This window comes from Polypterus senegalus, chromosome 7 (assembly GCF_016835505.1).
Source record: "Polypterus senegalus isolate Bchr_013 chromosome 7, ASM1683550v1, whole genome shotgun sequence".
NCBI classification, from domain to species: Eukaryota; Metazoa; Chordata; class Cladistia; order Polypteriformes; family Polypteridae; genus Polypterus; species Polypterus senegalus.
In genome coordinates, this window is record NC_053160.1 from 55,626,358 (window position 1) to 55,639,447 (window position 13,090).

General features: G+C 37.9%; 1 protein-coding gene across 4 annotated transcripts in view; it reads right to left on the reverse strand.

Moving 5' to 3' along the window:
- Positions 1–3,786: 3,786 nt before the first annotated feature.
- erbin (erbb2 interacting protein) overlaps positions 3,787–13,090 on the reverse strand; it is a 313,904-nt gene continuing 304,600 nt past the window's right edge. For all 4 annotated transcript variants that reach the window (XM_039758666.1, XM_039758665.1, XM_039758667.1 and 1 more), the window contains one exon: positions 3,787–6,868. In XM_039758666.1, the coding sequence (XP_039614600.1) occupies positions 6,761–6,868 (108 nt within the window). In that variant the 3' untranslated portion in view covers positions 3,787–6,760. The remainder of the gene's footprint in view (positions 6,869–13,090) is intronic.

Here is a 13,090-nt window from a genome sequence, read left to right on the forward strand (position 1 = left end):
TTCACCGTTTTGCTGGCTCAGAGACATTCGCTTTTTTACAAGGTCAGATGTCCAGCAGACTCCTGACAGATTGTATAAAGTTCAATGACTAATTATACTAATTCTGTTTCTTTAAAGAAGCCGAGCGTAATCATACATGTCCCATGTAGACAAGTTTTTAATACATCCAGATCTCACCTTCATATTTGTAGATGTAGCCCTTGTCCTTTTTAACTCCTTATGTTTGGCACAATATTTGAATAATGAAACAGGCGGCGTTCACCATAAGTCTGGGCCCGTCTTGAAGCAATCGGATGAAAAACTCCATAACTAGTCCATTTTTAATATCAGTGACCGAAGTTAAACAGACGGCGGATGCAGAAGCCATAAGAAAGTGTAAATATAACCTATTCCCTTTTCATTAACTTGTTTGTGGTCAGTTCTGTTCCTAGAGGCCCACAAAGATCCCCAGTTTTTACAGTAGCTATGCCCTGAGTTGCAGGCTGCTACTGTCTTTTTTTTTTTCCATTCTACAAATGGATTTAAAATGTCATTGCAGTATCCTTGGTTGGCAGGACTTTCAAAAAGTCTGAATTAGCGTAAGCTGCCCTAGTTCAGGGTGCTCATACGAATTGTAATAATTGACTTCATGAGATAGAAGTACATAATAAACAAGAATAGTTACTTCAAATATTTGAGGTATTAAAATGTTTTCTTTAATTTTTATGTTTAAGATCTAAATATTCTTGACTGTAATAATAAGTCAAGCAAAATGACACCTTTTATTGGCTAACCGAATAGATTAATATATGTAAGCTTTCAAGGCAGCTCAGACCCCATCTTTAGAAGGCTGGATCCAAGTAAATCATCAAAAATAACATATTACTCATAATTAGTGGCCATGAAATAGACTAAAATGACCCCCATATGCTTATGTTCGAAATTTTTAATTTTTAATATACTGGGAGTAGATCTTCCGAGGTCTACGACAACCAGTAAAGAATTAAACATCAAAAATATTATATTCAGTATCCTCATAAAATGACACTCCACATAACCTATATTACCGACCCTCATTTTTTTATGTTTTAATAAAAGGATTAAGTTTGACCCCTCACATCCCATTAGAAGGTGAAAACCACAGGTCATTATATGTGGCATATACAAGTCCTTCGGATCATTTCTACTGAAGCCATTTATTGGTTTATTCTTTTTCTTAAAGGTGCTCTTTTCTGCAAAAAAAAAAAGTCAAAAAATGGCATAAAATTAGGAGTTTTGTGGTGTCAAGGGCAAAAACTATGGGAGAAGCACAAAAAGCTTGATGTCTCATATAAACTAGACATCAAGAGAGATCAAATGGGATATCTCACGTGGGGTTTTTCTGGTGTAAGTGAGTAGGTGGTGGGAGGAAAAAAAAACCTGACATGATATTAAAGCGCTTATAGTTCAATACATTCAAATTATTTTTAGAAAGTTAAATAATAGGAGAAGAAAGAGTCAAGTCAAAGAAGCAAGCTCAAACCTGGATTTGACGTCTAATTAAAAGATGAGTTATAATATCTGAAGTTTGTTATGCCAAGTTTTCCATACTTAGGAGCTGCAGAAACTAGAAATCAAGAAGTTCATTAAGCCATAAGGATTAAAACTGAACTACAGAAAGCAGCCTCTGATTAAAAATTACTGCAGTATAAACTACAACTCTGTCCTGTAGTTGCATAAGTATGTAAACATATTAAAGAAGTATCAGGCGTGCTAATTGATAGTATTCTTGACATAGTAAACTCGTCATTAGATACAGGGGTCTTCCCAGACTGTCTTAAGACTGCTGTAGTTAAACCCCTACTGAAGAAGAATAATCTTGACTCCTCTGCTTTTGAAAATTTTAGACCTATTTCTAACCTGCTTTTAAGTAAAATTCTAGAGAAGACAGTCATTATGCAGCTACATGACCACCTCAGTAAACATGCTATTCTCGATAAGTTTCAGTCGGGTTTCAGAACAAATCACAGCACAGAAACTGCACTCGTTAAAGTAGTAAATGACTTGTGGGTAAATGCAGACAGAGGCCGTTTATCTGTTCTCATCCTCTTAGATCTGAGTGCCGCATTTGACACCACTGATCACAACATTCTTAGAAATCGCCTTAGTCAATGGGTGGGCCTCTCTGGTAGTGTCTTAAATTGGTTTGAATCCTACCTAGCAGGTAGAATATTCTTTGTTAGTTGTGGTAATTAAAACTCAAAGACACATGATATTCTATATGGTGTTCCACAAGGCTCTATCCTGGGTCCGCTGCTCTTTTCGATCTACATGCTTCCGTTTAGGTCAGATTATCTTGGGGCATAACGTGAGTTACCACAGCTATGCTGATGACACGCAGCTGTATTTATCAATAGCACCTGATGACCCAGACTCTGTTAGTTTCACTAACACAATGTCTTACTTGTGTTTCTGAATGGATGAGTAGTAATTTTCTCAAGCTAAATTAAGAGAAAACAGAAATTTTAGTGATTGGCAATAAAGGTTATAATGAGGTTATTAGAAATAAACGTGATGCATTAGGATTAAAAGTCAAGACGGAGGTAAAGAACTTAAGGATAACCGTTGACTGTAACCTGAATTTTAAATAGCATATTAATCAGATCACTAGGACAGCATTTTTTCACTTAATAAACATAGCAAAAGTTAGCCCTCTTATATCATTGAAAGATGCTGAGTAATTAGTTTACGCTTTTGTTTTCAGTCGACTAGACTACTGTAACACACTCCTCTCAGGACTACCCCAAAATGACATAAATCACTTGCAACGAGTTCAGAATGCAGCTGCTAGAATCCGAACTAGGAAAAGAAAATCCGGGCACGTTTCTCCAAATTTGATGTCGCTACACTGGTTACCTGTGTCATTCAGAATTGACTTTAAAATACTGCTTATGGTTTACAAAGCCTTAAATAATCTCGCTCCATCGTATATTTCGGAATGTCTGATGCCTTATATTCCAAATCGTGTCTGCTTAGAGCTGAACTTAAAAGAAGTGGTGAGGCGGCCTTCTGCTTTTATGCACATAAAATCTGGAATAGCCTGCCAATAGGAATTCGGCAGGCTAATACAGTGGAACACTTTAAAAAAACTGCTAAAAACTCATTACTTTAACATGGCCTTCTCATAACTTCATTTTAATTTAATCCTGATGCTCTGTATATTCAATTAATTATCATAACTATTCATGGTGGCTCTAAAATCTATACTAACCCCTACTCTCTCTTCTGTTTCTTTCCTGGTTTTCTGTGGTGGTGGCTCGCGCCATCTCCACCTAATCAAAGCACTGTGATGTCCCTACATTGATGGATTAAAAGCCAGAAGTCTACACGACCAACATCATGAAGTCCTTGCATGACAACCCTAAATACAAAGAGGACTGTTTCATTTATGTTAGGTAGAATACCTTGAGGGGGCTGGGCAGTCTCGTAGTCTGCAGATTTCATTTTTTCTCTCCAGCCGTCTGGAGTTTTTTTTTGTTTTTTCTGTCCTCCCTAGCCATCATACCTTACTCTTATTCTATGTTAATTAATGTTGTCTTATTTTAATTCTTACTTTGTCTTTTTTTTTCCTCTTCATCATGTAAAGCACTTTGAGCTAAATTATTTGTATGAAAATGTGCTATATAAATAAATGTTGTTTTTGTTGTTGTAAAGACAGAATGGGGCATATGGTATGTCAGCACAGGGCCACAGACAAGCAGCCAAACAAGACAAACAGAACAGAAACCAAAAAGCATAAGCGGAATGACGAGGAGGAGGCAAAAAATACAAAGAAACTTTAAACAGCATTAGTTTATTTTCTATCATTCCACAGGTTACTTCAGAAACAAGTATATACAAAATCTGGAATGTTGAATAAATGCAAATTTTAAATCAAACATTTTCATTGTAGCTGCTTACTGAGATCATTTCAACAGTAATGCATCAAAAGGTTTATTTCTGGTTGTTTATTTATTGCTGGCTTATAGATTTTCATTTCTTTGTGGTTTTATTTTAGAATATTTACATTTTTCATTAGTAAACTAGTTTACCAGAAAATGCAAAGTAACTAAATAAATAAAAGAGAATAAATACTAGGGAATTTAAAAAAAATATTGCAAAACTCTGGTCTTTAATGATTTGGCAATGGAAGGTGTAACACATCCTGTATGATGTATCTGTTCTTAGATATCTACTGTCAAAAGTTAAGACTCTTTTATAACAACTAAATAGCCAAAGAATGATGGCAGATACGATAACAAATGGTCTATTCTACACAGCTGTGTGGCGTTTCATGTATCCTTAGCAGGCTGCACGAACCGATTCATGTCCTCTCAAACTAACCGTAGTAGACTGTTGGATGAAAGAACAGAATTAATTTAAAAGTACCTGTATAGTTGATTTGTTTACTGTAATGTAAATTTGGATCACATCCGAATATCAAATTGGGCTAGAGAATGCCTTAAGAATCCAATAAAACTGAGAATTGAGAAAACTAACAGTCATACAGCTAATGGAGCAGAGAATATACCATGCATGAATGCAGAGTGTCGCTTCAATATAACACCAGCATTTCACTTACAGATTAGATGACAAATTGCCAGATATTCCAGTGCCAAGATCATTAAAAACCTTTTACAATACAATAATAAAAACACAATGTGAAATTGACTTTTAAAAGCATTTGTAAAACATTGATACATTTCAGTATAGTTACATTATACTTTTAAGGGCCTTGGAATTAATCAGCTCATAAAGTTTTAACATTTAAAATGTTTTATTGGCCCACCCCCATCCATTCCTATACAAATGTCTGGGCTTTAATTCTCAAAAAAATGACTTGCTGACATTGTCTTGTATAATGCTGAAAAGTTTTAAAGAGGTATGAAGGGAAGAGCAGTGTCTTTCAAAGACAGCACCACTTGATTCATTAATTAACACAGTTTGCATTTTGGGGTAGTTTTGTTTTTGCTTTTTCTATAGAAATTAAAATATTTTCAAATACTTCCCTACCCCTAAAATCAAAAGATTATTTTAATTTCAGTTTCCTATGTTTCATTATAAAATCAAAAGTAGAAAAGCCTGTATTATCAATGTACAGAGGAATTAAAGGGTTTTATGTTTGTTTTATTAATTGCGAGACCCCCTTCTTTCTATTGCATGTATAAATCAAGTGCAGTTCACCAGAAGCGGGGCAAGTGTCTGATGTGGTATTGCTTGTACTGTCGTGTGAATTGGTTCAAACAGTTTATGGTCTCTTATGGCACTTCACAAAACAATTTCAAAGCTCTTTTCCTAACAAGTTTAAACTGACACTATACTGACTTTTTGCTTCAAACACAAAATAAAGGCAGGTCTTGGTGTTTCAATTTTAGTTAAGCTATTAGAAACCCTTTAATAACTCTGAACATGTTTCATGTTAAGTTGGTAATTCACATTTGCACAACTAGAAGAAAAGCCCTTAAACATACACCAACCAAAACAGAGTTTTGGAATCAACGACCTTTCCTGGCTGCTAAAAATCATCAGTAGTTAACCAACATTATGCCACAGTTTTAAACGCCGACTTTGGTAGCCTAGCACCATGCATGCTATTTCCATTTACATTAGGGCAAGGCAAATTAAGGCCAAACAATCTAATTTTCCGGTTTCCTCCCCAAGTATTTTAAATATTCCTCAACTAAAACTGACTCCTTTTAATAAGGCAGGCATTTGCCAGTGCATTTTGCTTTCCTGTTAAACAGGACAATGCCAGAAAATAATACATAAAAGAGGTAATATACAGATAAAGATGATATTGAGGCCATTGGCTGTTGGGGTTTCCGCAGGTTACAAATAAACTCAGATGTGTTCATAATCAAAATCCTTGCCAATCTTGTAAATGAGTGGGAATTTACTTCTAGTTGACTGCAGGATTTTCCTTTTTTGCCAACATGCTAGTTCACTGTTCATTCCATGGACTGAAAACTCTTCCTTATGTTCTCCAGTTATTCTGGATAATGCAGCAAAAGCTTTTCTGGATCCAAGAAAACAGCCATCCAAACATCCTGCAGGGAGGGAGGGTTGTTGGATATACCAATTCACTCAAACCACAGGCGTCTGTAAAATTAGATCACCCAAGAATGCCGGAGGTAGGAAGATTGCTACATCACTGCATCGGTAAGAAACTGAAGCTCAGATCTTGCCTGGCCCATTTACAAAATCTCAGTCCCGCACCACATTCATTCACCTTCTCAATTTGCACGTTGCACTGTCCTCCAAGAGTTCCTTTTTGCTTGTTCTACAGAGTGGTTTTCATTTACAAAAGATGATTAAAAATAAAGGCAAAAATATTTATCAAACAGATAGCCCTGCCATCTGCTTACTGGCTACAATTTAGACGAACTAAGAGAGCACAGTATGTTATTTCGTAATGTATATGAATATAAACCTACAAGTCTGTACACGAAAGCACGCACCCCTCCGGAGTATTTCTTACAATTTTCATTTAAAAAAATAAACAAAACCCCATTAACAAGATAAAAAGTCCCACATACCAGTTTTTTTTATCAAATGCTTCTTTTCTGATGCACACCTACACAACCACATCCTAGTTGTGTTCCCACACAAAAGCATTATATTTCATTACGGTATGCGGGTCAATTATCTATTAAATATATCTGGATTCTTTGCTTAAAAAAATAATAAAAGCAAACATTCTTTTTTCTTCATTCTAGGTTGTTAGAGACGCTTGACTCCTTTTTGTTTGCTTTTCTCTCCAGCCTTATGCAGGAACTTCTCTTAAAATGATCAGGTCCACAGTGGTCTGAAATGTTTTGAGGAGAGAGACGGCATACCCATGATCAATATTCACAAAGCTGTAGCCATTAGCCTTGGAGGAAGAAGAAAAGGAAACATTAACAATCTGAGTGTACAAAATTTGGAGAAAAACTAATACATTTACAAACCTTTCTCAAAACATGTTTTCACTTTGCCATTATGGGTTCATGAGTGTATACTGATGTTTAAAAACAGCAATTAATTTGTGTAGAAAGTGAAGAGGTCTGAAAACTTTCTGAATTTAGCTATAAAATGGAGTACAACAGAAATATGCTCAAATTTTAAGTATATTTTTCACAATAACAAAATGTTTAAATTTATTTGTTTACACTGCAAGTGCAGAAGGAAAAAATGAATGTAATGCAAGGTTTATACAAAACACTTAGGTTGGCTCAAAGAGCTAAGTTTCAGTGCTGCACAGTTACTGTTGATGATGATGACAACATAGTTAATCATTTTGTGATAAAATATACAACCAAATAGAAATGGAGTTTATATCAGGTCAGGTCAGGTTGGGGAGCATGTACTAGTACAGTGCATTGCCGCACCCTCCACATAATGAAACCTGGTTGGCAACCCCCCAGGCAGACATGCCGTCCAGTCCCACACCCTCTGGAAAAGACCCTCTATCTGCCACTGCTAGGTGTTATGTGGGCGTCCCCTTAGCCTGGTCCAGCCACTCGGGTCCTCAACAATGAGGATCCAGCAAGCTGGATCACCCTCTGGTAATCCCACCACATGGCCATAGTGCCATAACTGACGCTCCCTTACAAGGCAGGTAATGTGCCTCATTCGGGACTCCATGAGCAACTGTTCATTTGAAACAAAGTCAAACCAGCGGTACCCAAGGATTCTCCGAAGAGACACAGTACCAAAGGAGTCCAGTCTTTGTCTCAGGTCACTGGATAGCGTCCATGTCTCGCAACCATATAGCAAGACAGGAAGCACCAAGACTCGAAAGACTTGGACATTCGTCCTTTAGCAGAGATATCGGGAGTGCCACACACCCCATTCCAGCGACCTCATGACACCCCATGCACTCCCAAATCCGTCTACTGACTTCATAAGAAAAGTCACCAGAGACATGAATGTCACAGCTGAGGCAAGTAAACCACTTGACAAGGTTGACACTCTCTCTGCAGACAGACACACTGATGTGCTGACACGTCTACATCTTGTGAGGGGCGGCCGGGGCCCATGACCAGCCGGGACACACCTGCTGCATATGTTCCAGGGGAGCCACCATGGGCAGCTCAATACCGCCCCCGGGACGCTTGGTGGCAGCCTCCCTGGCCGACAGTGATTCCCCAGCCTCCCGTATGGCTCCTTGGGAGATGGAGTCCTCCACAGCCTGGTTGGGAGCTGGGGTGGCCGCTAGGGGGTGCTGCCTGGACTCAAGAGCCCAGCTGGACGAGTCCTCAGGGCTATAAAATGGGCCAACCTCCACCACTCAACGGCCAGAATCGGATGAGGTTGCCTGGGTGGAGTGCTGGTGCAAGAAGAAGTGTTGCTTGTGTTGTACTGAAGTGCTTTTGGGACTGTGTTGGGCCGGAGGGACATGGGGAAGAGATGCCCCACGGCTGAAGAGCGAAATAAAGTCTGTGTGCCTTAACATGTGCCTCTGCATAGTCTGTGCCGGGTCGGGCGCATATATAGTGCCTTACTACAATCTAAAAATGACAGGTGCAGAACCAGGCATTTTCCATCTAATTTTACCCCAACACTAGCAATTCCATTCATCACATTAAACTGTTTTATTTATGTTACTGAAAATTTGAACAGCATTATTTTGCTTTAACTATAGTTTCTAATGTAATATATACATTTAAACCTTATATTACATACTAAGACAAATATTTGCTCTTATTTAGACAGAATCTATTAATGTAACAAATGGCTAATGTTCTAGTAAAAGAATTTATGAACCTCCTGGATTCTTTTGATTTGAGACAGCTCGTAAATCAGCCTACACATAAAGCAGGTCATACGTTAGACTTAGTGATTACTAAAGGTCTGAAAGTTGATATAAAACAGATCATTGATATTGGTCTATCAGACCATTTTCTTCTACTTTTTAATACAGAAATAATGATAAAAACATTAATGAGAAGCATATTGTTAAAAAACGCTTCTTTGACTCGGCAGCAGCTTTAAAACTTACAAACATTCTAAGCAATCAGTCCGTTTATAGTGCCAGCTATAATAGTGAGGATAATGTAAATAGTAAGGTGGAAAGATTTAATACTAAAGTGAGAGCTGCTGTTGACATAGTTGCACCTGAAAAGACAGTGAAAAATCTTCTAGCATTGTTATACCATGGAAGACCCAAAGAGTGTCTGATTTAAAGAGAACATGCCGCAGAGCTGAGCGTCAATGGAGGAAGACTAAACTTACTATCCACCATGAAATATTAAAAGTCAAAATAACAGAATACAATAACACTGTCCGTCTTGAGAGGCGCTGTTATTTCTCCAAGATTATAAATAACAATGCTAGTAATCCCAGAGTCTTATTTTCTACAATTGATCGCCTACTAAACCCAGGTAACTCAAAGGAATGCCTCCAAAGTTCTTCCAGTAAAACCTGTGAGGCTATCGCTCTATTTTTCAATCAAAAAATTAATGATATTAGAAATAACATAGTATATCCCTCCAACACTAAGGATCCTCCTAAACCCCAGCATCCTGTTATAAACAAATTAAACTCTTTCACTAGGATAGATTTACCTGATTTACAAAAAATAATCTCTCAATTAAAATCCTCCACCTGCGTCCTTGATCCAATACCAACAAGGTTTTTCAAAGAAGTATTGGCGTGCTAATTGATAATGTTCTGGACATAGTAAATTCGTCATTAGATACGGGGGTCTTCCCAGACTGTCTTAAGACTGCTGTAGTTAAACCCCTTCTTAAGAAACATAATCTTGACCCTCGCCTCTTGAAAATTTTAGACCCATCTCTAACCTGCCTTTCTTAAGTAAAGTTCTAGAGAAGGCAGTCATTATGCAGTTAAATGACCACCTAAATAAACATGCTATTCTTGATAAATTTCAGTCGGTTTTAGAACAAATCACAGCACAGAAACTGCACTCGTTAAAGTAGTAAATGATTTGCGAGTGAATGCAGACAGAGGCCATTTATCTGTTCTCATCCTCTTAGATCTGAATGCTGCATTTGACACCATTGATCACAACATTCTTAGAAATCGCCTTAGTCAATGGGTGGGCCTCTCTGGCACGGTCTTAAATTGGTTTGAATCCTACCTGACAGGGAGAAAATTCTTTGTTAGTTGTGGTAATTACAACTCGAAGACACATGATATCCGATATGGTGTTCCACAAGGCTCTATCCTGGGTCCGTTGTTATTCTCAATCTACATGCTTCCGTTAGGTCAGATTATCTCAGGGCACAACGTTAGCTACCACAGCTATGCTGATGACACACAGCTGTACTTATCAATAGCACCTGATGACCCTGATTCTATTGATTCACTAACACAATGTCTGACTTGTATCTCAGAATGGATGAATAGTAACTTTCTCAAGTTAAATAAAGAGAAAACTGAAATCTTAGTGATTAGCAATAATGGATAAAATGAGGCTATTAGAAATAAACTGGATACATTAGGATTAAAAGTCAAGACGGAGGTAAAAAGCTTAGGGGTACAGTCAACCCTCGTTTATCGCGGTTAATCCGTTCCAGACTCTGCCGCGATAAATGAATTTCTGCGAAGTAGGATTCTTTATTTATAAATCGAATATTTTCGCAGTTAGAGCATAGAAAACCTTTTTACGACCTTCTAAATACAGTAATCCCTCCTCGATCGCGGGGGTTGCGTTCCAGACCCCGCGATAGGTGAAAATCCGCGAAGTAGAAACCATATGTTTGTTTAGTTATTTTTATATATTTTAAGCTCTTATAAACTCTCCCACACTTTTAACATTATTAGAGCCCTCTAGACATGAAATAACACCCTTTAGTCAAACGTTTAAACTGTGTTTCATTACAAGACAGAGATGGCAGTTCTTTCTCGCAATTAAAGGAATGCAAACATATCTTATCTTCAAAGGAGCACCGTGAAGAGCAGATAATGTCAGAGAGAGCGCTCGCCAAGAAAAGCAAACAATCAAAAAATGAATACTTGCTTTTAAGTGTACAGAAGCACCACGATAAAGCGGCATTTTGTAGAGGTGCGTCAGTATCTTCTAGGCAAACAGCCACTGTGTAAACAGCCCCCTCTGCTCACACCCCCTCCGTCAGGCAGAGAGAGACAGAGAGAAGCAAACAAAACAAGCGCCACGCGGAAGCATATCTTATAGCATTGAGGAGTTTTAATTAATATGTAATACATGCTCTGATTGGGTAGCTTCTAAGCCATCTGCCAATAGCGTCCCTTGTATGAAATCAACTGGGCAATCAAACTGAGGAAGCATGTAACCTAAATTAAAAGACCCATTGTCCAGAAAGCGAACCACCGAAAAATCCGTGATATATATTTAGATGTGCTTACATTTAAAATCCGCGATAGAGTGAAGCAACGAAAGTCGAAGCGCGATATAGCGAGGGATTACTGTAATTGTTGACTGTAATCTGAATTTTAAATCGCATATTAATCAGATCATTAGGACAGCATTTTTTCACTTAAGAAACATAAGTAAAGTTAGACCTCTTATATCACTGAAAGATGCTGAGAAATTAGTTCACGCGTTTGTTTTCAGTCGACTAGATTACTGTAACGCACTCCTCTCAGGACTACCCAAAAAAGACATAAATCGTTTGCAACTAGTGCAGAATGCAGCTGCTAGAATCCTAACTAGGAAAAGAAAATCCGAACACATTTCTCCAGTTTTAATGTCACTACACTGGTTACCTGTGTCATTCAGGATTGACTTTAAAATTCTGCTTATGGGTTATAAAGCCTTAAATAATCTCGCCCCATCGTATATATCAGAATGTCTGACACCTTATATTCCAAATCGTAACCTCAGATCCTCAAATGAGTGTCTCCTTAGAATTCCAAGAACAAAACTTAAAAGAAGCGGTGAGGCGGCCTTCTGCTGCTATGCACCTAAAATCTGGAATAGCCTGCCAATAGGAATTAGCCAGGCTGATACAGTAGAGCAATTTAAAACACTGCTGAAAACATATTACTTTAACATGGCCTTTCTATAACTTCAATTTAACTTAATTTAACTTAATCCTGATACTCTATATGTTCAATTTCCTCATAATAACTATTCATGGTGGCTCTAAAATCCGTACTGACCCCTACTCTCTTTCTGTTTCTTTTCCGGTTTCTTTGTGGTGGTGGCCTGCGCCACCTCCACCTACTCAAAGCTTCATGATGCTCCAACAATGATGGATGGATTAAAAGGCAGAATTCTACGTGACCATCTTCATCAAGCCCTTCCGTGAGAACCCTAAATCCAAAGAGGACTGTTTCATTTATGTTAGGTAGAATGCCCAGAGGAGACTGGGCGGTCTCATGGTCTGGAATCCCTACAGATTTTATTTTTTCTCCAGCCGTCTGGAGTTTTTTTCTGTCCCCCCTGTCCATTGAACCTTACTCTTATTCGATGTTAATTAATGTTGATTTATTTTGTTTCCTTATTGTGTCTTTTATTGTTCTATTCTTTATTATGTAAAGCACTTTGAGCTACTGTTTGTATGAAAATGTACTATATAAATAAATGTTGTTCTATGGGTGTGTGTCTTATCCCTCTAAGCAATCTGATTGGTCACATTCACTGTGGTTGCTCAGTTGAGACAATCAAGACAGGAAGGGCGTGGAGGTTGACAAACATGAAGATACAGGCAGGTAATGGGTGCCAATCTACAATTGGTGGCAGTCAAAAAGCAGGCAGGAGGCGAGCAACACGGCTTGAAATGACAGAGTCTGAGAAGTAAGCTTTACAGGAGCAGAACTGATACAGCAAACACCAGCCATGACGGGTTGAAACACACGAGGATAATGAGGAAAGGTGTAGGATGCTTGATGAGGGTACACGTAAGATAAGGGATATCCAATGTTTTAAAAATTATTCTATAGCCTGTCTTTGACAGGTAATGTAGCTGGTAGTATTATTATCACTTCATTACCATTGGTTAAAAAGGAGTACACGAGTAAGACTAAAATCTCAAAAGGGTTACTTGACTACTAAAAAATAATGGAAACACCGCACTGGGTACATTGGTGTTGTGGGTATTGATTGCAGAAATATTACAGAGATGCATCATTAACATCATTCTAAAATATTCATATTATAAAACACTTT